The sequence below is a fragment of the Apteryx mantelli genome, chromosome Z (genome assembly GCF_036417845.1).
Source record: "Apteryx mantelli isolate bAptMan1 chromosome Z, bAptMan1.hap1, whole genome shotgun sequence".
In the NCBI taxonomy this organism is placed as follows: domain Eukaryota; kingdom Metazoa; phylum Chordata; class Aves; order Apterygiformes; family Apterygidae; genus Apteryx; species Apteryx mantelli.
Genome location: NC_090020.1, coordinates 61,579,646 through 61,605,894, shown reverse-complemented (window position 1 = coordinate 61,605,894; position 26,249 = coordinate 61,579,646). Strand labels below are relative to the sequence as shown.

The 26,249-nt window shown below is 38.2% G+C and overlaps 1 protein-coding gene across 1 annotated transcript in view; it reads left to right on the top strand.

Moving 5' to 3' along the window:
- The first annotated feature begins 4,359 nt into the window (after positions 1 to 4,359).
- The window catches only part of ARSB (arylsulfatase B), a 68,641-nt gene continuing 46,751 nt past the window's right edge, over positions 4,360 to 26,249 (top strand). Inside the window, exons 1-4 of the mRNA XM_067315811.1 lie at positions 4,360 to 4,628; positions 7,902 to 8,088; positions 10,554 to 10,744; positions 11,320 to 11,527. Of these exons, the coding sequence (XP_067171912.1) occupies positions 4,368 to 4,628; positions 7,902 to 8,088; positions 10,554 to 10,744; positions 11,320 to 11,527 (847 nt within the window). The 5' untranslated portion in view covers positions 4,360 to 4,367. The remainder of the gene's footprint in view (positions 4,629 to 7,901; positions 8,089 to 10,553; positions 10,745 to 11,319; positions 11,528 to 26,249) is intronic.

The window sequence follows — 26,249 nt, the reverse complement described above, 5'->3', positions numbered from 1 at the left end:
TTCATATTCCTTACTGACTATAAATATGGCAAATGGAGTATCTGACAACTTGTTGCAGTGTGTTATGTCTTAGGAATGGCTGTGCTTTATGTTTAACAATGCACTGAGGAGTAGAGATACCTGAAGTAGTTTTAAGCAAGCACAGCTGAGTATTAGAAGCACATTAGCTGTGATAGCCATGTCTCTGGTTGGGCTTCCTAGTTCACACAGCTTCTTTTTTACTGCTCTGATACCCAAGCCAGCTTAGGCCTAATTTATTAGGATAGCTAAACATTGCAATGCAGTGCACAGTATGCTTCTTCTAAGGAGAAGAAGCACTACAACTCATTCCCGCAGAGAGGTTCACACATACAGGTCAATCCCTCATAGTTATAAAATGAAAATTATAAACCTGAAGAAATTGATGGGAGGGCTCAACAGTTTTTAGTGGTTTCCTGTCATTATTTCTTTTCATGGCATGTTGTGATATGATGTTGCATAAGCTTATGGTGTCAAGATACAGCAAGAGGAAGTGAATAAGAGCAAGAATGTTTAAGCAGTACATGCATGTTTTAAGAGGGCTTCCAATCCATCAAGTCAAAATGAAAGGGTGGAAAGACTGACAGGGACGTCTTTTGGGTCTTCTGCAGCCACGTGAACTAACAAAGGAGGGAAGTCTGTAATGATGTGAAAAAATGACAGTTGGTCATCTAGGAGATTTTCTGAAATACTGAAATTTCTGTGTGCGAACAGATTATGACATCTCAAAAGGCAGGTTCTTCAGACATGTTTTATATGATCTTCCTTTTTTCTCCTCCCTGCTTCAGAGAGCTTTAGTACCCCAGAGTGGATGTTAGTACTACCACTTGAATTTATGTTCCATGTTCCCATATACTATGGCGAGATGTGCCACGTCCATACTTTGTGTGGAATGATAAAATCATCACAGATACCGTAATTTAGCCTGTCACTCGAATGATTTCCTTAATTGCTATCCTCAAAACAACATCCAAATTATCCAAATTCAAATTCAGAAAATGTAAACTGAGACAAAGGGGCCTGAACACAGGCCACTTCCAGCATTTATTCTTTTGATGCAAGAGAATATTCTCTGATATAAATAGTATTTTCTGATTGGGATTCCAAATTTCTGAAATAGTAATTAATAAAGACCTTGAAGAAAACATGATAGCAGCAACATCCAGACTGCAACTGTGTAAATAAGTTATATTTGCTGTGTATGTTTTAGATGGTTTGATTTAGTGTTATAACTCTGACAACTCAGGCAACCAGGTTATCTTATTCTGTTGAGCAGGATGAATAGCAAATAATTCTTGACACTCCTCTAAAATGGGATATGAGTTCAGCAGCACTTGAACACAATGATAATTTTGAAACCATGTCAGGTGAATAGGTATTATGAATTTGATCACAAAATTTATATCCAACATTTCTGTTTTCATCAGCACTGTGTAGAGTTTCAAAGTAATTATTTTGAATGAACAAGAATTGTTTCCATGGGAATGTGCTAACATTTGAATAGAATTTTACATATAATGCGGACATGGAAGAAGTTGGTGAAATACATAATTCAGTGAGACAACTGTGACTGGTAATGGGATCTGAACTAAAATAAGGTAAGATGAAAGTTTCCAGTCTTTTGAACAGTATGAATCACATCTCAACAAAGAAAATCTAACTCATAGTCACATATCAGCTTGGCAGTGATCATGGAATTCACTTCAGGGAAAACTAACTTTAGGAGAGTATTGTTGCTTCTTGTTCCGATACCAGTGTCCTATTTTGACACTGGGCTCATAAGCAAAAAAGGCCTTGTTTGCCTGCTTCCCAAAAAAGAACGACTCTGGGTGTCTTGTTTGTGTAACTTGTCTAATTTTCATCCAAATCCTATAGCTGAGATGAACAAAAGCATGCAGGGAAAGCCTTCTTCCAGAACTTTCAGTCCAAGAATTGACTCTGATTGGAGACTCACAAAGAAAATAAACATGGTGTGTTATGCAGAATGAAACTATAACAACACAGCACTAATAATAGTTTAAATGTGAAGAAAAAAGAACTTGCAAGTCTATATATAACAAAACCAGTGGTAGCTTGCCTTAATAGTATCAGATCATTCTTCATTGTCTTTTAGGAGCAAAAAATTTAACAAAAAAAATCTATTTTTTCTTTTCATTAATCTATTCCTTTTAAAATTCTGTTTTATCTCTCTTTCTCTTATCTTAGATCACATTCTTTTTGCCTGAATTTCTTTGGCACTTTACATTACCTGTCAGATACATCTTCTTCTTACCACTGCTATCCTCTTGTGCCTCCCTGGTTTCTTTTTATTATGGATTTTCCTCTCCTGTTTGCTGAGTGCAGTTCCAGTGTGTCCTCCTGTCATCTTATTCGGAGTTGCCTCTGCAGGACTTCCATTTCTTTGACCAGAAGGTCCAGAGAAACACCTGGAAGAAGGGAACATAGCCAGTACCATTTGTCTAGTCAAGTATCAGGACTAGCAACCTAAAAAATACACATTCTAGGAATCAGTCAGATGATCTTGTACATGAGTCAGACTTGAAAATTTAAGCCTAAATTGACTCCTCAAGGGATTATAAATCAGTCATCTGATTTACACTGAATTATCATAATACAACTATGTATTTATGACAATCAGGACAAATTAACTACCTCTCACAAGCATATCTCCTCCTGTAACTTTCTAATTTGGAGATAGTAGAGTTTGAAGCTATTGAGTAGTATTTTTGAGCTGTGGAATATAGTACACTGATTGTAGAAAACAATGTGGCCTCACTCATCGTTGTTGTTGTTTTCAAACCAGCAGGGAATCCTTTGGAGTTTAAAGTAAAGAGCTGGTAACTTCATAGGCTTATCCAGGAGGCTTCATTCATAGGAGAAAGAATCTTCTTTCCACAGAGACTTGTCAATCAAAAAGACGGCAAACAGGAATCTGGCATATTCAATCTTTGCCTTTATTTTACTGATAAATATTATTTTTAATGTGGAGGTTTTTTTGCTTGTCACCAAATGGCTATATAAATTTGGGAATGTACATACATAACATTCCAGCTAAATGTCAAACACATGCTTATTTGATCTTTAAATGGACACTGAAATTTATATGTATTCCATGGATGAATGAAACTGAGTAGAGTTGACAGTTATTTCTGTCATTTCACAGTACTCAGTCTTAGGTTTTCCATCAGGATTATAATTAGGTGAGTAGTTGTTATGATATTGCCTTAGAAGATTACATGGTCTGAAGAAACAGCCTTGTTGACATAGCTGTTATTTCAGCTTCTGGGTTGCTTCAGTTCCTTCCTGCTCCCTAACAGTCCCAAGCAATATTTTACTGCCAGAGCTAGATCAAGCTTCTCATCCATATAAACAAAATTATATTCTAGCACCCCCAGGAAAAAGCACTGGGTCACCCATGGTTTGGCAGATGGGGATGGGCAGGGAAAGGGATCAGAGCAGCAGCTGATGCTGGCAGGAGCGGAAGAAGAGGGGCTATGCACTTTCTGCTGCCATCTCACACACCTCTACTGCTTCTTCAGTGGCAGTGGCAACTTGTCTTTCCAGGGCTGTAGCACAGGCTGGCAAGCAGCAAGACCGGGGCTGTTGTGCAGCTACTAATACTTGGCTGCCCCATCGTGCTTATGCATCAAGTAAGCTCTGTATAATCTGGATGGGCTGCTGTCGTCTTGTGTATGAAGACAGAATTGAGTAACAGTCCAGTTACTTGTGCCAGAATATACTGTGTCCTCTACTAAAATTGTTCTGTTGACTTCCATGGAAGCAGAAACGACTTGCAACAAAAGCTCCCAAATAGTTCTGTGGTTCCCCATGGGAAGGGCTCCATGGTCTACAATGGATGTTGTAACATAGGAGTTAAAGGAAGATAAAATTAGAGGAGAGCTCCAGCATCACTGAGTTGAGTACTCTGGCATCACAGGCAACAACTTTACAATCATTTTTTTGATTCATTTAATAAATGAATCAACTTAAACTGTACAGCATTGATCCAGACGGGTACGCCAAAACCCCCCTATTCTGATGGTTAGAAAATGTTTGTGGCCTAAGTTACAGCACACGCGTCCGTGAAGGAGGAGGGCGAGGGCTGGGCCTCGGCCTCGGCCTCGGCCTCGGCCTCAACCCCAGCCCGCTGCCCTCCCCGCGCCGCCGCCGCCGCCGCCGCCGCCGCCGCCGCCGCCGCCGCCGCCGCCGCCGCCCCCCCGGGCGGGCGGGCGGAGCCCGGGAGCTCCCCGCGGCGCAGCCCCGGGGCGGGCCCCGCTGCCCGCTCGGGGGCGGCCGTGGGCGCCCGGCCCGCCCGGCGGCGCAGTTCCTGGTTGCGCGGGAGGCCGGCGATGGCGCGGCGGGCGGGCGGCTGGCGGCGCCTCTGCCTGCTCTGGTGCCTGCTGCGGCTGGCAGCGGCGCGGCGGCCGCCCCCGCATCTAGTGGTGGTGCTGGCCGACGACCTGGGCTGGGGCGACGTGGGCTGGCACGGCTCGGCCATCCGCACGCCGCGGCTGGACGCGCTGGGGGCGGGCGGCGTGCGGCTGGAGCGATACTACACGCAGCCGCTGTGCACGCCGTCCCGCAGCCAGCTCCTCAGCGGGCGCTACCAGGTAGGGCGCGGGGGGGGGGGGGGGCGCGAGCGCGGCCACGCCGAGGGCGCCCAACGGCCGCGCCTAACGGCCGCCGCGGGCCGCCGAGGCGAGGCTGCGCCTGCGCCTTCGCGGGGGCGCTGGGGACCCGGCGGCGGGGGTGAGCGCGGACCGCGCGGTGGCTCTGAAAGCCGGACGCGGTCTGCGGAATGACTGAGCGCTTGTGAGCGCCTTCCCCAGGGCTGTGCTGCCCGCGGGGGGGCTACCTGCAGCTCCTGGTCTTAGCGCGTCCCGCAGCGGAAAGCTGCAAGTCCTGAAGCTTCAGGTTTGTACGAAGCCTCATACAGTGCGGTATGCGGCGCCATGCGCTGGGGGAGAGTGGCGTGAGGGACCCTTGAGGGGGGTCCCAGATGAGTCCCCCCCTCCCCCCAAGTAAAAATTCAGCCGCAAAAAGGTGTAAAGCCGCGGGTTATTCGGGAATGCATCCGATGTGCTTTTCGTTAGGGAAGGTTTGAAATAACTGCTTGTCACATGACTCCTGACTTCTCACACACTTAATTCATAGGCTTTTCTCTGGTCTTCCTGGTCCTGTACTCTGAAAGGTTTAAATAAAACATACTGCGTTAACAGCTCATTGACGGAGCTTTTTCCTACTGTTTGTTATTAATACTATATGTAGCTTGGCCTTTTATCTCACTTAAAGAACTATTTGGAAGAAGGCTCTTTGTATTTATGAAGATGAGGTGTATTTACATGCAAATAAACCATCTTTATTTCACTTTTTTTGTTTGCTAGCTTAAAAGTTGACTAAATGTGGGTCTGTTGCAAGACATTTTGCTTCAGAAAAGTAGAGGTGTCTATACACTTCAGTTCAGATAAGGCATGGTAGTGTCTTTAGAACAATATCTCTGATATTGTCATCTTCTGGTAGGCACTTAATTGACTAGGCATGTAAGATCCAGCCATAAGCAGCAATGTGTGTCCAGTTTATGCAACTTATTTTCAAGTGCAATATTTGAATATGTCCTAACCTGTATATGCTTTATACGCTACCATAGGCATGCATCTCCTTTGGCCCCTTGATGGAGCGTAGACAGGCTGCACCTCAGTCTGGTATCTAGCTGCTTTGTAGTCTATACTCTCAATTTTCCAATTTTTTTTTCAGTTGCACAGCTATAAGAATCAGACTTCATCACACTGCTGTACTTTCTTATTCTCTTGCTTCCCCTCTCCTTTTTATAACAACTCTGGCAAAAACAGGGAAGGAAAAAATATAGCAAGGACAGAAAGAAGGAACTGACAAAGCATTAAGTGTGTATCTGAAACTTCTCCTCTAGCTCAGAAAATCCTACATGTGTGTGTTAATCGTAGTGATTTGTCAAGGAAACCGTTCAGACTGAAAATAAATGGCTTCCTGTACAACTGGATATGTTATCTCTTGTTCTCTCAGAAAGACCATTCTAGATGACACCCTTCTGTAGCAACTTTCATTCTGTTCCTAGAAACCTCAAGAGTCGATAATATAGAATAGGAAGATATAGTTGATCTTTTTTCCCAACTCTCTTAAATTTTTTATGTAAATAACCTAAAATAATGCTTTGCTTTATTTTGACTATTTCTAGAATACAATTTGTACTCTAACCTGCCTGTCTAGAAATGGTTCATTATTAACTGGAGGTTCTGCACTGCTCTTAAAAGTGGAATTTGGAAATGTTCATGGATCAGTCTTGATTTAAATTCATGGTATGCATCTGACTTGATAATTTAATCATTTAGTGTTGACCTTGTTACAAACAAGTAAAATAATATTAGAAAATGGAAGTAATTTTATATAAAATTGAGGAGAGATTCTGTGCAGGAAATAATTATGTAGCAGATGTCCACGATTTTGTTTTGTTTTATGTTTGATATGATTAATATTTGCTCTGAGGTTTAAGAAAGTAACGTAAATCTGGCCCTCTCCAAAGCTGGAATTTTGATAAGCATCTTGCTCTAAATGAACAAAGAAGAGCAAAGGTATTGATTTATGAAAACTATAGATTTTCCTCTTATTCTCCTCTCCTTAATTTTTTGCCTTCTAGAGACACTGGAAGAAGTTACAATGCTTTGTTAGCTTGTGTCCTTCACTGTATTAAAAATATTTTTGTAACTTTTTAAAAGATTTTTTCTTTCTTTTTTTTCCCCAACTCCAATTTGGGAGAAAATTAAGAACTTGTTAACTTTGTGAGGGCCTACTTACCCACTCAGTTAAGATCAGGGCTCATTTAGTTTAAAAGTGAATTCAAAGCGATGCTAAGTGATGCTGCTAAAGTTAACATGTGGCTTGCTAGATTGAAGTGCTTAGTGTAGTTACAAAATCAGCTGTCTTGTGGGCCAGGGGATCCTGGAAATTTTGTGCTTTGAAAGAAACTGATTACTGGAAATATTTATTAAATAAATAAGATATTTAAACCTGTATGTCTGTTTTCTGTCCTAGGTTTAGGGTGATTTTTTTGTTTTTTGGGGAGGAGATCGGGGAGTTGACAAAAGTAAGTTTATAGTACACAGTAGCTGAAGTATTTCTTGCATCAAGCAAAATGCACTGCTTGGAGTATCGTATCAGTAACACTTTTGTAAAGATGTACAATAAGTCACTTTTTAAGACTGGAAACTTATGTGGAGCTATTACAAGTCAGATCTAGGCTGTATCTAAAACTTGCTTTATCCCCAGTATTCAAATACTTATTCTAAAAGTGCTCATGTTCACTTTAAGTATGTAAATACATATATAAATATGTGACTATATCATGTCCATTTAGAACAGTAGTGCAAAAATCTGCTTTCCTGGCCTTTATCACCCTTTCATCCAGTGACTGTTCTCAGATACAGACAAAAGTTCTGCAGCTTCACCAGCAAGGCTCTTTTTTTGCCTGTGTCTAGCGCTACGTGAAATTTCTCATTCCATGCTGAGATGTTCCCCTAGTCTTCAAACAGACTGTAATGGTGGTTGCCACCTGTCAGATTTTTAGATGAAAACATAAAAGATTTTGTTTTTCATTATGCTTAATTTATGCCTGGAAAGATCTCCATGTTAGCACCTGCAGTACTATTTCATTATCTTCCTCCATACTCCCCCTGCCCTCTGCCCTTGGCTTCCTATACCTCCTCTGTGGTACAGTGGTGAAAACAGGAGGTTCTAAAACTAATGCTAGCTTGCTCTGCCATTTTGTTTCTTTTTGCACCTGCTTATAATGTTGCCTACCTGAATGTGTCATTAAATTGTAACTAATATCTGTTCCTTCTTTTTCCTACTAGATCCACACAGGTTTACAACACCAAATAATTTGGCCATGCCAACCCAGCTGTCTCCCCCTGGATGAGAAACTCCTCCCAGAGCTACTTAAAGAGGCAGGATATGTTACCCACATGGTGGGGAAGTGGCATTTAGGGATGTACAGAAAAGAATGCCTTCCAACCCGGAGAGGATTTGATACTTACTTCGGTAATGGTTAGATTTAATGTGGATAATACAAATAGTGTTAAAAATAAGGAGAAACTGCTTGATTCTTCTGAGAATAGTAGATTTACTGTTAGTGTATCCTTAAATCAATACTTGAGCATGCCTGTTTCCAAGGTACAACTGTATAACTTTTTAAAATAAGGTAACACCTTAAATGCATGCCAAAGCCTTAAGATTTATTAAAGAAAATGACAGTTATTGCATTTAGCAAAGGAAGTATTTCTCTTTTTAAGATCCACATTTAATTTGGTTCCTTGATGTTTAGGAAATTCAAGGTGTATCATCAGTATGTTTTCTAGAGGCATCTTTAAACTGAACTTTTGCATTAGATCAGACAGTAGACATTACTTGCCCTGCAAATAATAAAATACTTCTAATAAGCTGATCTTTTTAAAAGAGAAAGAGAAATACACTTTATACCATGCTGTGTTCAGGCTTTGGTAATAGAGCATCATTTCTTTTAAACTGCTTTCCCAGAGCCTGTGACAAAGAAGGTGATGTAAGAACCTCTATAAAGCGGCATCCAAAAAGCATGTTACAAGAACTCCAAGTTGTGAAGTCAAGCGCTCGGGTCAAAAAAATGTCAGAATTAGATTGTCCAAGTGTGAGTGCGTTACAAAGCAACTTGTAACTCCATATGATTTATTTTTCCTCTCTCAGTGCTCCTGCCCCAGTATTGCCTGGAGGTCTAATAGTTTTGCACAAGTATCACAGATGTTATGTGAATCAGTCTGTAAGGCTTCTCTTCCCACTTGGTACTGAATATAAAGTTGTTAATCCCCACTTGGTTGTTTTCAGGATGCTTTCATTGAATGGAATATTTCAAAACAGTTCAATATCTTCAAAATAATTTTGTAAAATGTTGATAGTACTGCTGCCCAGTTTTACAGCTGATAAACTAAGATACAGAGAAATTTAAACTATGCTTACTGAGGCCCACATTCCTCTTGTCTAATTTCAGGTATTTAGATGAGGAGCCTGGTTACACTATGTTCCCTTTATAGATAGTAGAGATTCAAATTTTAGGTGGGAAGAAGTGTTCCCTTTGATTATGTCTTTTTGACTCTTGAGGGAGCTTGGGACTCTGGGTTCATGACTTAATTAAGTTAATGCACATGCGTTGTTGCTGAAGGGTGTATGCCCCTGCCCTCTTTGGCTGCATGCTCCCATCCCTTCAAAAGAGACTGTGCTCTTTTTGGCAGTGTAGACTGAGATCAGCTTAAGCTGATCATGAAATCTCACCCTGGGAGTGAGCAGACTCTTAATACAGGGGCCTAGGCTAAGTCAGCATGGCAATTGGGTGCTCAGCATGACACTGAGGGAATTATTTTTCATAGGATGTAGTGGTTTAATATCCTGTTATGTTCACATAATTCCAGTAGGAATTGTTTGCAATTAGGGACATTTGGTTCTTCAGCAGACTTGACACAGTATGTCTCCCAGTGGGCACTCAAAATAGGAAAAATACAACTTGTGTCTAACTGAGTATGTTGATGTAGGTAGTCTGCACACAAAATCACTATGGTTTGAAAGAAAAGCCATTTTTTCTGTATAAGAAGTGTATTTCAAATATTACTTCTTTCTTTCTGTACATATTTTGTTGCACAAGCAACTGTACTTCAAGTTGCTGAATAAAAATTCAAATAAAGTTCCTCTATTTTGGTGTTTTGTCCCTAGTTTTAGTTTGGTTTTGCAGAACTTCAGAATATAATTTTGTGGGATTCAGCTGTTTTTTCAGGGTATTTGAGAAGGATAAAATGTGAAATCTAATTTTAAAATTAATAATTACTGAGATTCTAAGGGTTTTGAGGAATTTTGTTTCTGGTCAGAAAGCAAAGGTACTCAAGGCTTAATAGAATGGGCATTGATAGAGCAAATCTTTACTAGAATTTTTGCCTAGTCTGTTTGTTTTGGAGATCTTTAAATAATATTGTATCTTTTCACCAGTTGGTGTCAGCAGCAGATCAGAAATTGCCTCACAGCTGACATGAAAAATAGTCCATACTTTGATGTTGTTGAATAAAGGCAAACAAAATAATAACTTCAGACTTTCTAATAGAGAAGTCTTTTGTGAAAAGGCAAATATGCAAAATCATACCAGCTAAAAATCATAATAGTACCTGGACAGGTCATTGCCCTTGCTATGAGTGCATTACTTTAATGCTAATGTCTTTGATATAAAGTTATGGACATAGTCATTAACTTTCAAAATGTTTTGTATGTTTAGAAATTACTGTTTGTATTAGCAATTAAAAGGCTAAGAAGTGTTGAATATTGAGCTACTGAGTCTTGTGCAGGGATGTCACTATAGAGCATCAAATGGTGGAGGAGTGTTTTGGTTAAAAACCACTAAATCTTTGACATTTGTCTTTGACAATTCGTTCCTGATGTACCTGTTTGTATGATGCTATGTTGGTCTGTTTATTTGTGATCTTTTCCTGTTCTAGGCTATCTTCTGGGGAGTGAGGATTACTACTCTCATGACCGTTGTGTGCTCATCAAAGCAAAGAATGTAACACGCTGTGCTCTGGACTTTCGGGATGGAGAAGAAGTTGTAACTAGCTATAAAAACATGTACTCCACTAATTTATTCACAGAAAGAGCTATAGATCTGATAGCCAATCATAACACTGAGAAGGTACAGTCAGCAGCTGTCACTTTATTTGATAACTTTAACACTAAAGAATATTTAGAATAATGTTAATGAAATATTAATGCAGAGACCTATGCTTGTGCTGTAAATTGAGGCTTTTCTGGAGGACAGAGGACAACTAAATGTGAGAACTAGCGCTCACAAAACTTGCCTTGCCTCCTGTCAGAATGCATTTTGGCTGCACAACCCTGGCCTGCTACCCTTCTTCGTTTGATTTTTATTAACACAGGTCGTGGCAAATGAGTTTATAGAAACGATTTAGCATGTAGCTTGGTCTCCTAAAAAGAGAATAGAAAGTTTAGTGGGAGAAGAGTCACAGAAATAAGCTCTCTTAACTGTGATTATGAAGAAAACATACACCTGATGTTTTTCACAGCTTTGCATAAATTGTTTATCAGAGTCTGAGTAGTTTATACTTAGGGACTAGGAGAGAGAAGTCTAGAAGAAATGAAAACACAGTTCCTATACCTTTTGCTGAATGATGGCTGCTTTCGCTGTAGTAACTTTTGCATTTAATGCTTTACATTCAACTAATTTACATTCTGTCCCTTCCACCCCAGCCCCTTTTTCTCTACCTTGCTTTTCAGTCTGTCCATGAACCTCTTGAGGTCCCTGAGGAATACATGAAACCGTATTTCTCCATTAAAGATGAAAAGAGGCGCCATTATTCAGGAATGGTGGCTCTTATGGATGAAGCTGTAGGAAACCTTACTGATGCTCTGAAAAGATACAATCTTTGGAATAACACAGTTTTTGTTTTCTCTACTGGTAAGTTTAAATATTTTTCTAGTAATACCTTTGATAGAGTGTCCAACCAGCTGAATGCAGAGGGTGCTCACCCCTCTGTTTTTCCTCAATATATTTTGTAACTACAAAAGGCTGATGAAAATAAAACAGAACTTTATTCCATAAGGAACAGTTTCTCTCCCCCTCACTTCTGTGGCTGTCTTAAGTATGAGTAAAACAACTCTGAAGGAGTGTCTGTGGATATGGAGGATACTCCTATTAGAGTAAAAACAGCATTTGTAAAAGCTTTGAGAACAGTGGTGAAGTTGGGGGCATCTTACTTGCCATTGTAGTCACTGAGTATCTGTCAGGAATGAACCCTTACTGAAACACATCTACCAAATTTGTTTGTACTGAGCTATAGGTAGCTGTCTGAGAAGCCTATAAATTGCCTCATGTTGTACGAGAGACAAATTGCCATGCAGCAAGGACTTTAAAACCCAAGCTTTTTCTCTTGCTTACATGTAATATGTAATTTGTCTTGCTTGTGATATTTCACTGGCACCTTACCCTGAGGAAGCAAAGGCCTATTAATAACAAGTTTAATATTTGATGATACAGTCCAGGTTGCCAAATTACAGTCTAAGTTTGTGTATATATTAGCACAGTGGAAACCTAATCCAGTTTCTAGATTATTAGAATAATGCAGATAATACATTATAAAGCAATCTCCTTTGTTTCCAAATTAGGAATGAAACAGAACCTCTTCAAAGTACAGCTACTTGGCTAGAATTCAGGAAAATAATTGTTCTTGTTTGGCTTGGAGTGGGAAATAACCTTCCAAAGCTGACAATTGCTCTTTTGTCCAGGCTTGGCTATTAGGGCTGTCAAAATGGCAAATCCATTTTCTGTGAACACTTTAAAAAAAAAAAAAAGTTTTGATGAAAATGCAATGATGTACTTTGAATTTGCCAGCTGCTTTGTATAGCCTTTGGAATTTTATTTTAAATCCAAGCCTGTTTGCCTTGTGGTGTTATGCTGGTGTTCCAGTTTTGATTCTAACGGGTTTTGATAACTGTTCTATGAAAGTGCCTGTTTTTGTTTATGATGTTTTCATATTTAGAACTGAAAGTAAGCAAAGCCATATGGAAAATTATAGCAATACTTATTCCATATGGAAAAATTCCAGTCTTTGCTGATGTGGTCCTGGTGTAGTTATTTCAGTAACGTTTGTTCAGTATATTATGGAGTAAAACTAAAGACATCTGAGTTGGAAGCGCAGATTATCACTTGATTAAAAAGACAAGTTTATTTTTTGTTTACAAAACATTGGTTCTTTCAAACAGTTACAGTATACCCTGCTTTTAACAGTAGTTATCTATATAATCAGTTACACACATTTCAAGAAGAGTCAGGCAGTCAGGAGAATCCAGTGTCTGTCCTATCTAATGGGACTTGTGTTGAGTTAATTGACATTTTAAACTGCCAGGAGTGGAATTTAATATGATTGAAATGCAAGGAAATTGGGCCTAGATCAGGCAGATCACAAAGCAGTGATTCATTTTTTCCAGTCTTCTCACTTCACTTCACGCAACTCTTCTCTACAGGCAGAAAACATTGTATGCATTAAAGACCTGGTTTCCAGAAAACAAATGTTGAAACCATTAAGTATTTGAAGGGGAAAAAAAAGCATAAAATCTATTCAGCTTTTCTATATTATATTCATAGCTTTTTCAGATTGTGTGTTTCAAAATGGGCATTAGAAATTGGGTTGAAAAGAAACACCAGAGGGTCTACGATTTGGTGTCTTGTGGAGAGAGTGGTGCTGTATGAGATCCCTCTGCAAAGTTATTTGCACAGCTTTCAAGTGCTTTGTAATTGAGAGTGTTGGTATGCACTGGCAGTTAGAATATGGGTATGAAGTTATAGTATCGTATTACCTAAAGTAATGAGTGTGGGAATTAGGTCTACACTCTTGCTTGAGATGATTTAAGTTTTTGTTGTAAAACTCACACTCCTGTATATCCTAAAACTAGGTCTTTCCAGTCTTCCTTGGTATGTATAATGAAAATAGGCCTTCCCTTCTGTGTCTCAGTTGTTCTGCACCTTACCTTCTGCTGCTTACTTCATGCCAAGGATAGATTTTTTTTTTTTCTTCTCCTTTTTCCCCAGTTGTCTTCTGGCATACCTCTTAAATTTTTTTCAGCCCTTGAAAGTATGCCGCCTTGGGGAAGCTGTGCCCTGCCTCCCAGCCCCAGGCACCCTAGTAGAACCTGCAGACCCTCCTCTTGCTTGGTATGACAAAAGAGGCAAATTTTCCTATTGGATTAAAAACTCTCTTCAGTGTAGCTCTTCCCATGTTGTGGAGTTAAGAATCAGTAAGATCAGTTTAAGAATTTAAATGAAGACTGCAACAGAGAATCTAGAGAAGTTTAATATCCTCAGCTTTAATGAACAGAATCTGTGTCTCCCCAGCATAGTAGTTACAGACTCAGAATCATAAAAGCTCTCTGTTTTGTTATAAACCTATGTAGTTTGATAATTGTAGTGTTGGAAAGGTGTAGAGGAAAGAGAGATGAAGACCCTACATTTGCAGAATGGAATTTTACTAAATTCATTACTATTCCCTGTCTAGTTTTGGCCAAAGTTCACACTTGGGTGTTTGCCTCTCACTGCTTCAAAATTTATAAAAAAATTTTACAGTGATTTGCTTTTGCTTGCTATACCAACGAGTAAAACTGCAACAAGCACCCAGTCTTCCTGTTGATTCCTCCACTATTAAATACCATACACCAAAATTAAAGACCTCTTTTTAGTGGATGCTCATTGAAATGTTCTAGAACATGATTAATCTTTACTCTCATGGTAGATTTCTTTTTATTAAACTCTTTAATGTTTCTTCCTACTTGTGTATGTTGTGGCCTAACCAGGCTTCCCTTGAAAACATGCCAGCTGGCAAATAGAACTACTACACATTTTGAAAGGACATTGTAAAATGTGTATAAGAACTCCAAGTCCTAATGGACCTAGTGGCCTAATGGAAATGTTGGGCCAAGAATGAAGTAATCTGGTCGTTAGTAAAGTCTGACTCCATCAGTACGTCATGTAAATCAACATCTCTGGTGTCTTTTTGTATTTTGTACAGACATGCAAGCTATTCATATGGGTAAATAAGAAAAAAAGATTAGACAGTTCAAAGGTATGTAGTGTTATGTTTGTGTATCAGGCACTAGCTTGAAAATTATTTACTGGCGCAATGGCAAATAGAATTTGCTTTTATAGAGCAGCTTTTATACTTCAGATACGAGTGCTTCTATGCTAATGAAATTAGCGGTGAGAATGAAGCCATTGTCTGTTAAGTGAAGCAGATACAATGGATGCAGCAATATCTTGGGTATCCATGGACTTTTGTCCATTTGAAATCAAAAAGAATGAGACATAGGGTTTATTTTTCCTTTTGGAAAATATAAGACAACGTAACTATAACTTTCTTGAAGAGGACCTTGATTTAAAATAACCAGAGGACATAATAAGCATTGAAGTAGTACAAATTTAGCTCAGCATTATTAACATTGGCTTGGAGTCCAAGCCTTGTTTCAAATATAGACCTATAGTTTGAGGTTAGAAGTGGGGATTTGCTGTGTAGCATGTGTTTATAGTTGTTGCAACATATTACAAGTAATATGGATGGAAACTTGCCATCATTAGAGCAAAAGAGTCTGACCTGATTTCAGTTCTGTGTTTAAAATTAATACCCTTTCTTTTATTTAACTTTCATTTTTTTAATATCCTTAAAAAATAAAGTAGTTTATCATTTTGGCTGCGTCTGTAATTTTCTTTTTCCTTACCAGTCTTTCTTTCAGTATGTATGTTAATTCTTAAATGTGGATTAGCACTGTAGTATCTGTTAATTGCCATAAGAGGGCTTTGAAAGGTAAAATATATGGAATTTTTCTCTCCAAACCTTGGTTTACATTGTTAAGAGGAAACCACATAAATCCTGTTCATAATGGAGCATGTGACAGGGATGACTGTTTTCATTCCAAAAGTTGGTCTTTTTATCATATTAGGATTATGATTAATAAGAGCATAAATTGTCTCGGACATAATTATTGATGTTTATACATCAATCTCTCTCACGCTCTCTCTCTCTCTCTCTTCCCCACACCTAGATATTTTCTGAAACTTTATATTATCTTTTTCCTAATAAAGACTTCTCAGTCTCTTTCAGTCCAGCACATTGCAGCTCTTGTCTGATAAAATACTTTTTTTTTTTTTTTTCCCCGCTTGTTTCCAACTTCTATGTTTTGGTAGAAATTGGGGGTCTGACTTAAAGGATGGCCTACAGTGCCCTTCACTGGTTCCTTGAGGGCTGTTTTTATCTTTTTCCTAATGCCTTTGCTCTTGAATAAACTTCTGCTTTTTCTCTTTTACTGGTAAGAGACTTCAGAGAGACTTTTAACTCCAGATTGTTTGAGCTAACAGAAGGACAGATTGGCTATGGCACTTAGTATCTGATCTTGTTAGAAGAGCTAATTTGGAATGTATGCTGTCAGGCACCAATGTAGAGTAAACCTGCTCAATTATAGATTTGAAGAGCTGCTTTAATGAGTCCAATCAGGAAATTCTAAAAGACTCGGTGCATTGTGAGCAAGGAGAGTGCCCGAGCAGCTACTGTTTCCTAAAGAGGAAATAAGCACAGGTGTCTTAGCTGAAAACATCTTCAGTCAAGCGAGTTGTTTGAGTTTGTAAACTTCCAAATATTACTTTTCTATCTTGATCATTTAAGCTTACTGTAACGGCAAAATGTGCACTTGTTCACTGTATCTGCATTGATCAGAATGATTGCATGTCAATTATAAATAAGGAAAGGTGCATATATTTGGTGTTTCATATTCCAGTTTTGGCTTTTAGTCTCTCTTACACATTTTTCCCATTTAAAGTGTGGGTAATGAGAATAAATATTTTTAGAAATAAAAGAATGTCATCTCTGCAGTAGTGTTGTGTGTTACACAGGACATCTGAATTGATACCTTAAGATACAGATAAGAGTAATGAAAGAGCTAGACTATTTTTATAAAAATATATTATAAAAAGCAAAAGTTCAGAAGTGTTACCTTTTGATGAAAATTAATTTCAGAATGAAAACTGAGAAGATACTGACAGTCGGTAGAGAGAGATATATCTCTTTTTTTTGTGTTTTTTAATCCTGTGGAAATCTAAAAATATATATATATCTTTTTGCTATGTATTTAAAATTCCAACATAAGTGGAATCCTGAATTTTTTTTTTCCTGTTTCGAGCAAATGCCGGTACTTAAAGTGAAATTCAGTTGTAAATGAAATTGAGAAATGAATTTTGCCCAGAGTCGCAGACTAGCCATATTTGTTTAGTGCTTTGATTGAAGTATACCAATAGTTATCCTGGCAAATTCTTTCTCAGACTGAAAGGTAATGAAGAATGCTGAAAACAGTTCATTTTACATGGTAATGGCATTTAATAATTTTGCACAGCTGTCGAAAACTTGTATTATACTATGATTGCTATTAAACTGTACTAGTTTATATCCTCAATAATAGTGTTTAAGAAACCATTAAGCTATATATCAGATTCTTCTACACCCATTTCAGGGCTATGGTTCAGTGCCCTGGCATAGGGAGAAGTCCAAAGTTTTCTCAATTATGTCTTATTTAACTTGCTTACTGAAGGCATATGAAAAGTTTATAAGGTTATTTACATGTGGGTTTTTTAGGTTAAAATTTCCCGCTATGTTGCTTTTATATTTAGTGATGATGAATGGGAGGGTAGACCTGACACAGCAGGGTCTGTAACTACTGAGACCTGTTTAATTCCTGAGATCGCTTACAATGAAAGTGGTCGCCTGAACTGTCTGCACTAGGTTTGCTTCTACCAGTAAAGCTGTACTGGGGAGGAAGGAGGGAAAAAAAAAAAAAAAAAAGGATTGAATAGGATAAAAAAGTGCATTGTGCACACAGCTCTTCTGGAGCTAGATTTGTAGCTATTGGAATTTTGTATGCATCAAATGCATTTTTTCCATGAGATCAATTTTACTCTCTTTTCCCACTTTAGAAAAGTCAGAATAATAAACAGACAGTTCCAGTGAGTCACAAAAACTTACAAACTGGTTTATCTGCGCACAACTCAGTAAAAGCATGGTACTCTGATGCAGTAGAAGTATTATGTTCCTTTGATGGAAAATAAAAGCCCTGTGCTGTGTATTAAGGACAACGAAAATTACATGAGCAAAATTATATAGGAGAAGGTGTGGTTTTCTGTTTATTGTGCCTCCAGCAGAAAGGCTTTCAGTAGTTCTTCTATCACACAAAAAATCCATATTAAGCACTGAAATTATAATACTGCATAAGCACTATAAAGACATATATTTTTTGTGTGACTTTCCTCCTGCTTATATTGAGCCATCAAGATTACTCTTTACACTGAGAGTATACAACTTCATGCTGAACAGATGGTTTTTCATCAACTCATCTCAGCCAAACCATTTTGGTGCATTTCATTGGAAATGTATGTTTCCTGTTAGCCATCAGGGGGAGCGTGCTTACATTTCTGCCACATTTGTAGGACAATTGGAAAATACAGCAACAAATGGATCTTTCAAATGCAGTGTGGGGAAGAACTTGAGTTCAAATTAAGGGCAAAGTTATTCTCTAATTCATGCTGTGAGTAGCTTATCCGCAGTGTAGATCTCTGCTGTGTATTCTGTACTTTTTTTTATGAAACCTCAATGGGAGTTCCGTACTTGGAACATGTACAGAATAAGCATTATTCATGCTGTGAAGATCAGAGGGGAGAAATTTTCCCCAAATGGGATCCTTTACCACTGTTATTGACAGTGCTCTCTGTTTAACTCTGAGTCACAATCATGAGCTTAAATCACACAAAGGAAAGGCTCTGAAGTCCTGTTCTGTGACCTAGACTTTCAGCAAGAATGTTGGAGGTCAAAAACGAGATGCATTTACAAAGCTGTGCGTTGAAGCTGTCTAGTGCTTGCTCATATTGTGTCTGGCACTAGTCAGTGCTATTTAATTCTCTTTCATAAATACTAAATTCACCCACAAAATTAAAAAGATTAAAGAAAACTAAACTGCATGCTTATACTGTTGATATTGGCAGCTGTTTGTAGTGTTTCATCCAAACTTTGTGTACCAGAATCCTGCATTTAGACTTGACTCGTACTTTTATGCATCACTTCATTTTTAAATAAATACATATTAAAATAGTATTTACCGGTATCATGTCTGTTAAACAGGATTTTTTTTTTTTAAGTGTTGTATCAATATCAATGTTGCTTGTAGTCCTCCTTCTTTGCTTTTTGTTACCATGAAATTGGGGAGGCATTCAATAGTTCAATGGTATGAAAAACAAAATCATATAAAGCACAGCATTTTGCATTATAGAAAAGAGGTGTCAGCACCCCATGTAGCCTGCTGCAGTTTGGCTATTCTTTAGAATATAGTCTTCCCTTCAGAAACAGGGAGAAGCAAGAAAGGTGTGGGGATATGTTTTGGGGGTTTTTTTGTTTGTTTTTTGTTATCGTCATCCCCCCCCTGCCCAGGATTCTCTTTTTCCCATCCTGTGTCTTTGTCTAAGGTTGTTTGCATGTTGCTTGTGGTTTCTTTCTTTAAGTTGAGAATCTCGGATATTTGCTTTATGGAAATCTTGTAGGTAAAGCGAGTCGCTCCATTGGCATACTATGTTTTCAGTAATACTGAGACACTGACATTGCTAAATGTGCTTCTTAAACTTTGTAAGTCACACATGAAATAATTTCACAGTTACTTGTAATATACTTCCCAGTCCTGCTTCAGTGTGGATGAACCCTCACACTGACCTCCGTATGGATCTGCTTAGATATAAGAACATGTTTGCTTGTAAAGCCCCAATCCTGCAAAGGAATGCTGGATATGTAACACAGAACAAATGTTTACAGAATTAAACTGTTGGTGAATTGGATATGCCATCTTATTCCTGCTCTTTTTCTCAAAGGATAATAGTAGAATATTTAGCTGCAAGAGCTGGTCTCTACCTTAATATACAGTTATGTAATTAGTCTACATAGGATTTTATTTTGTTTCAGCTGATGTAGTGCTACTGGTTACCTGGTATTAGCAGTATCAAAACCCGAAAGGTTTTAAATCTTCGTCTAACATGAATCTAAAGCAGAAAACAGTTTTTTAGAGGTAGGGACAAGAGAAGGGGGAGGCTGACTACTAGTGCTACGGAGGAAGAAAGCTGACCTGATGCTGCTGTGTGATCCAGGCATCTGGGCTGTGACCTTGTTTTCAGTTGTCCCCCCCCTTGGCAGCAGCAGCAGTAATTCAGTTCTCTGTGCTGACTGTAGCAGGTAGAAGGAGACATCCTGCAGTTTTGGCAGTTGGTTGTTTTTTGTTCCTTTCAGTGAAGAGGGAGCATAATTGATGGATATACTCAGGGGAAGGAGGGAAAGTGGACCTAACCTGCAAGGCCCTAGTTGGACGATGCCTTCCTGTAAGATCTGGTTTTCAGAATGTCCTTGGATTTCGATACAAAAATACTAATATTCTGTTTAGCGATATGAGCTGTATGTGGCCCAATTATTTCTGAAAGGAACATTGACAAACTTATGTCATCAAGCAGAAGAGGGGAATCTGTAGTAGCTTAGCAGGATAACAAAATGCCTTTAGCTCACCTTGTGTCTCTTGAGACCTGTCTAAATATTTAACCAAGAAGGAGTCAAGGTTACGTGGAAAAGGCTTCAAACTGACAACTTCTTGTAACTCAGAACATTAACTGAACACAATCATAAAATACATAAAATTGTTAAAGGAAGTATAGTCACTAGTATTTAAGGTTGAATTACATTTGATTTTTAGAATGCCATGTTAGAAGATCAAATAGAACAAATCAAAAACTCAATATTATGAAACAAATACAGAATTATCAAATGAGAGAAAGAAGCAACGTCTTTAGACATCCATTTCAGAGATTCATATTGTTTTGGGTTAGTGAAACAAAAATGGTTGGAAAGATGTCCTCAATCCATCATCCCCCATAATTCCTCCTCTCTAGTAGGAATTGTGCTGCTTGGCTGACAGTAGCACTATAGTAGGGTCATTTTAGATGCTATGAGATTCAGGATTAGAAGAAAAGTGCTTTTCTGTTGTCATTTACAATTTATTCTAAAGTCTCCTAACATCATCTACTTTTCTTAGTTTTCTAATATGATACTCTCAAACTGATGCAAACAGGTAAGGATCTTTACTTTTTTTTTTTTTTTTCTTTACAAGGTTCTTTGTGGTTGGTATGTTGAGGCTTTTCTCAAAAAGCCCAGAATGCAGTAGCATAACAAGAAAAGGAGAAAGGTCCCCAAAAGTCTGAGTTTGTTTTTAAACTTTCATCATTTTAAAGTCCATTTTATTTTATTTTATTTTTTAGAACCTTGCTGGTTTTGGCAACTCTGATCTTTGACTCAGTTTCCATACCTCTTTGCTTTGGAGTGGGGCTGTGTCTCGAGTGTTTGTTGAGCTCAGTTTTTGCACAGTGGAAATGCCTCAGTAACTTGAGGAGAGGGAAGGAATTTGCTTCTTCCCTATTTTGCTAGGACCTGTTGGGTGCTGGGGTGGCTCTGGATTTCTATCAGTTTCCTTGATTGCCCATCTTAAGTACCCAAATGTTAAAATATCTTTCACTTTCTGTGGGAGACTGTCTCCTAGCATAGTGACAGAAATGGTGGGAAAAGCTCAGAGAAGCTTTAGGCTGAAAAAGCTTTCTCTCTTTTTCTTTACTCATGCTTCATTCACACATTTAAGTATTTCTTCCTTGTTCTGTAGATTGTTTTAGACTACTGGCATGAACTTACAAAAATATCAGGTACTATTAAATCATCAGATACTATTAAAGGTACTAAATTTTAAGATGTTACCAAATATGTTCCATCTTCCAGTCAACTAGTTTCTTGATAAAAGATTAGCCAAGGAGATAGCTACAGCATCCCTTTTGTATATTGCCCTTATTCTTTAAAAACCTACATTCCTCATATAGCCAAACTTTTGAACTTTGAATATGCAAGGAAAAGAACAGTGCTTTTAAAATCGCTAGAAATCACTCATTGAAGTGAATACATCCTAAATCTGTTACTTAGACTAATATTTTAATTTTCACTGTCATTGTGTTTTCTCAGAATAACTTGATTTAATATTGTGGAATAGCATGTAAAAATTATGGTGGAAATACTTAAATACATTTAATGAAATACTGGCATACAGAATTATAAATCATAGTTTAACAGAAAAAATGCGAATAGACAGAAGTTTGAGATTTTATATATACATTTTTTAGGTTTCCTTTGTAACTGATTAATGTTGTCTGGAAGCTCACAGAGTTTTCATATTTATCTAAAAACATTGCTTTTCCAAGACAGTTACCATATCAATATTGCACAGCCCTTGCTTTAATGAATGAATATAGAAAGGGAAAAACTATCCTTAATTGACTTAGGAAAGAAAAATGCAATATTGTCTGGTCTGGGTTAAGAATTTGGAAGAAGCTGCAAATGTTACAGAATGGCCTTGGTTGAATAAGTAGTATCTGAAAAACCTTACTGGAATCCTTGCTGAGCTGTTCTGAAGCTGTTTGCCTTTTTACCATTTGTTTTCATACCTATGGGTTCATACAGACTATAGTTCAGATAGTACATCTGTTCCGTATGCTTATGCCTATTCCAGAATTAGAATGTATGCTCCAAATGAATGTGCGAGTAAAGGTTACTGTCTAAAGAAAAAACTAAGAATCCTTCCAAATAAAAGCTCAACATGATTGTCATTTATATTCTTCTCTCTCTCACTTTCTATCGCTTTGTATTATTCTTATGCACAGTAGATATTAGATCTATATTTGTGAAAGATTTCACTTTAACATGGGTTAAAGTAAGATTTTTTTCACTGGCTTAATTCATAGGAGAGCAAAACCAACAGACTCTTAGAATATAGATATACTAAATGCCTAGTAATTCATACTTTTTACAGGTTTTGAGTTTAAAAAAAAAAGAAAAAGCCCCACCCTAATATGCAGGAGTGTTAGTTACTCCAAATTGCAAGTATTTAATAGTATGATACTGTATCTGTTAAACATATGTTGACTTTAAAATGAAAAAAAATTATATCCTAGTTCTGTGGGTTTTCTTCCTCTGGGTTTTCTTGATCATCTATATTTCTAAGAAATATTTAGAAGGGATTTAAGCTTTTCATGCCCTGAAGTACAAATCATTTTCTCTGGGGGCTGCAAAAAGACTCCCCCTATGATCAGTGTAAGGATTTGCATTTTTCTTTGAAGCACTTGTGGCTGCTTCAACGTGCTTCTGGAAAGAAGTTTCTAAGAAGTTTATGTACTAAGTGGTTTCATCTTTATGACAATTCAGCCTAACTACTCAGCAAGACAGAAGAGAAGGTTTGTTTCCGGTCACTGATTATTAGTGTGTGATGTGCAAAATACAGGGAAACCATGACTTTTGTCCTGAGAAAATGTATGGGCTGTCTTCTGAAAGAGAAGGATAATAAATCATCTTATTTATCTGGCAGGATAGAATAAGAATTTTTTTTAATATGCAGATCTCTATTGTCTTTTGTATCTGGCAGTGCCTAAAAGAATTAGATTTTTTTGATAATTCAAGACAGTAGCTTTGCAGACTGGGAATACTGTTGTATGCATGAGAATCCATGCATATGTGAAATGCAGACTAGGCTGTGGAGGAAGAGATGAGAAAAGGTGAGATTATTTCTGTAAGTCCTTTGACTGAAGATTGATGAAAGAAATCAAGTTGGATAAATAGCAAGAGAGAAAATGTGCAGGGTTTAGAGGTAAAGACAAGCTTTAATTTTATGAGGTGGAAAGGAGACCCTGGAGGTATTTGTGAAGACATGATCAGGTGAATGCATCTTGAAGCAAAGAGCAAGAAAAGGGACTAGGTTATAGTAGGAGATCTTGAAGGATGTAAAAAATGGATAGGTTGCTTCTTTAAAATGTTGGTAGGAAGCTGGAGGACGTGAGACTTAGAAAATGCCTGGGTGTGTAGGCTCAAGTAGCAGGAACTAAAGATGTTACCCATGATATTGATCTAGATTTTTGACAGGATGTTGCCACACTAAATGGTGGCTGTGAATAGCAGGTGCAGAGAGGATGTTGTAGCATAGATAGGGAAGTCAGCTTGGACCATGATAAAATGAAGTTTGACACAAGGAAACAAGATCTCTTGGACTGAAGTATAAGATTTAGAGATGAGGGTCAAAAATCGAATGTTAGCCTTCCCAACTGTTGGATAGAGGTGGAGATTGAAATGGCATGTGTGGTTCCTGGGTTCCAGGTTCCTGGGGTATGGGGGAGCCCTCACCAAGAGAACCTTTGAATGTCAGTCCCCATGGAACATGGTAAAGGAAAGCAGAGAAATAAACAGGAGCACAGCGCTGAAAGACCGGGGGAAGGCACAGTGCTTCCAGCATCTCCTGTCAACCTGCAGTATTCAGGCAACTAGAAACGGATTATCACAACAAAACGTTTTGCAGGTGGCTGCATTGGTACTAGTTCTGTCTATATCCTGTGCAAGCAGAAAAGGATTTTTTTGATGGAACCAGGTTGGAGCTGTAGAGGTTGGGTTTTATGTTGGAGAAAATCTAAAATAGTTAAGGCTAGAAGGCAGAAAAGTGCCTATCTTCACAGCTAATAAAATTAAGCAGAGAGAAAGAGTTTCAAAGTGATTATGTACCTTAGTCATGGCTGTTAAGATTTGGCCATGGGTGAGCATATATCAGCCATGTAAATGTCTGGTGTAAAACTAGTTTGGAGAACTCTTACTGCAGTGTATGTTGTGGGCTTTTTAGCTCTTCATACTAATGCTTCAGTTAATAGGCTGATTTTTTCCCTCCTTTTGTACGGATCCTTGTTTGTATTTTTAAAGTTCTTTGCAGCTCAGTCTTATAGTAAATCTCTGTATAGTAAAAGTCTGCTTTCCCTATACATTCCTCCTAATTTTCTATACTGAATTTGCAAACCTCTGCATCTCTGGATACCTTCATATGCCTCCTATGACTGGAATATCTCTCTTCTATTATACTGCATCTCCCTTTCTTCAAATTTCTTTTTAAGAAGAGACACCCACCCCTTTTATCTGAACTTTGAGCATTACTGCCTTGTGGAATGCTGTCTGTGCCTGTTCTTAGCTTTGACCTCTATTTGTGTTTTCTCAAGTTAAAATATAGCCAGAGCTTTGTATACATTGAAGTGAGATGACCCTAAATTATGTAGTAAGATTCCAGAGCTGCTGAACTTGGGTTGTGAAGAATCAGAGATCTGCACCAATAATTACGATTATATTTTAAAGTAAATAGCTTTAACCAATTACATATGAAAAGAAATAATACCATAACTGTAGTGCATGCTTTTTGTTATTAACATCAGTGCATTATATACAGTCTGTGTTTAGACTATGCAAAAGATTCTTACTGATCACTGAGAAGAATTGCATACATATTGGAGTATTACACTGCTTCTGATATCTTGCAAGAAGATATTTTAACAAATTAATAATGTAATACTTAATATGTTGACATTGTGCTAATTTTAACAACAGTTTTATTAGAGTTAAGTCATTCCTGAATCTGCTTTCTGTTTGCACTGCAGTATTGTAACATATTTTGCAATTGCATTAGCATTTGTAACAAGTGAATCTTAAGAATGACATCCTATGCACGTTTTTCTGTCAAGTGTGGATTTTTACAACAGTACTGTTAGAGGTTTCCTTTACTGTTCTCATGAAGTTGTACATAGTTGCAGTTATGGCTGCAAATGATAGAAATTCGTGTCTTCCTACTTGAATGTATCACATTTTACTTCGAATAAATGTGCCACCAAGCTTTATTTCTGTTCTTTCAACCTACTGAAGAAGCAAAGCCTTTGTTTAAAAGACTTTAAAAGTTACGCTTTACTGACCACAAAGGATTCACTTTGACTAGTAGATGTGGTCTACTGCTTGCTAAAAGCTACTGTTGGTTAGGAAGTTAAAGCTAGTGGAAAGTATATAAATGAAGAAAAGAAAAACGCGTGCCTCGGGAAAGAATGGTGTAGACAGTGATGCTCTCCTGGCTGCTCATGAGTGGGACTAAAAGGTTAGGGCTCTTTCTGCCTGCAGGTGCTCATCACTGCATCCACTGAGAACTCTCAGCTGCATTCGGAGACTGCATAGTGCTTCATTTGATTCTCTCCAAGAGACCTTGGGTAGCTTGAATGTTTTCAGTAGTTAAGGTGTAGTGGGGTTTTTTTGTTTGTTTGTTTGTTTTTAATCCAGATAATTCTGACAGAATAAGAAGAAGCACACATGCAGTTGTTCCTATTTTAGGGGCTGTTGACCTCTTCTGGGATAGGTGAGGTTTTAATTAGATTAGCTTTTTAAATTGGTTTATTCAGAGCCAGAAGAGCACCTCTTGTTGCAGCCTAAGGAAAATAAGGAGGGAGGCTTTGGGAAAACACGGACCTGAAGACCTTGGCTAATTTAAAGGGTCACTTAATCCATAATGCTGAGAAAGACTTAAAATTTGATTTTAAGTATTAGTAACTCCTTTGCCAAATTGGGAGTGGGGGGAAGATGGCAGTTCTGGACCCATATATATGGGTCAGACAGTGGCTATGCAGAAAAGCAGAAGTCCTTATGAGGAAGACAAAATCATGACTGTAGTCATGGTGCTCAGGGGAGGTTAAA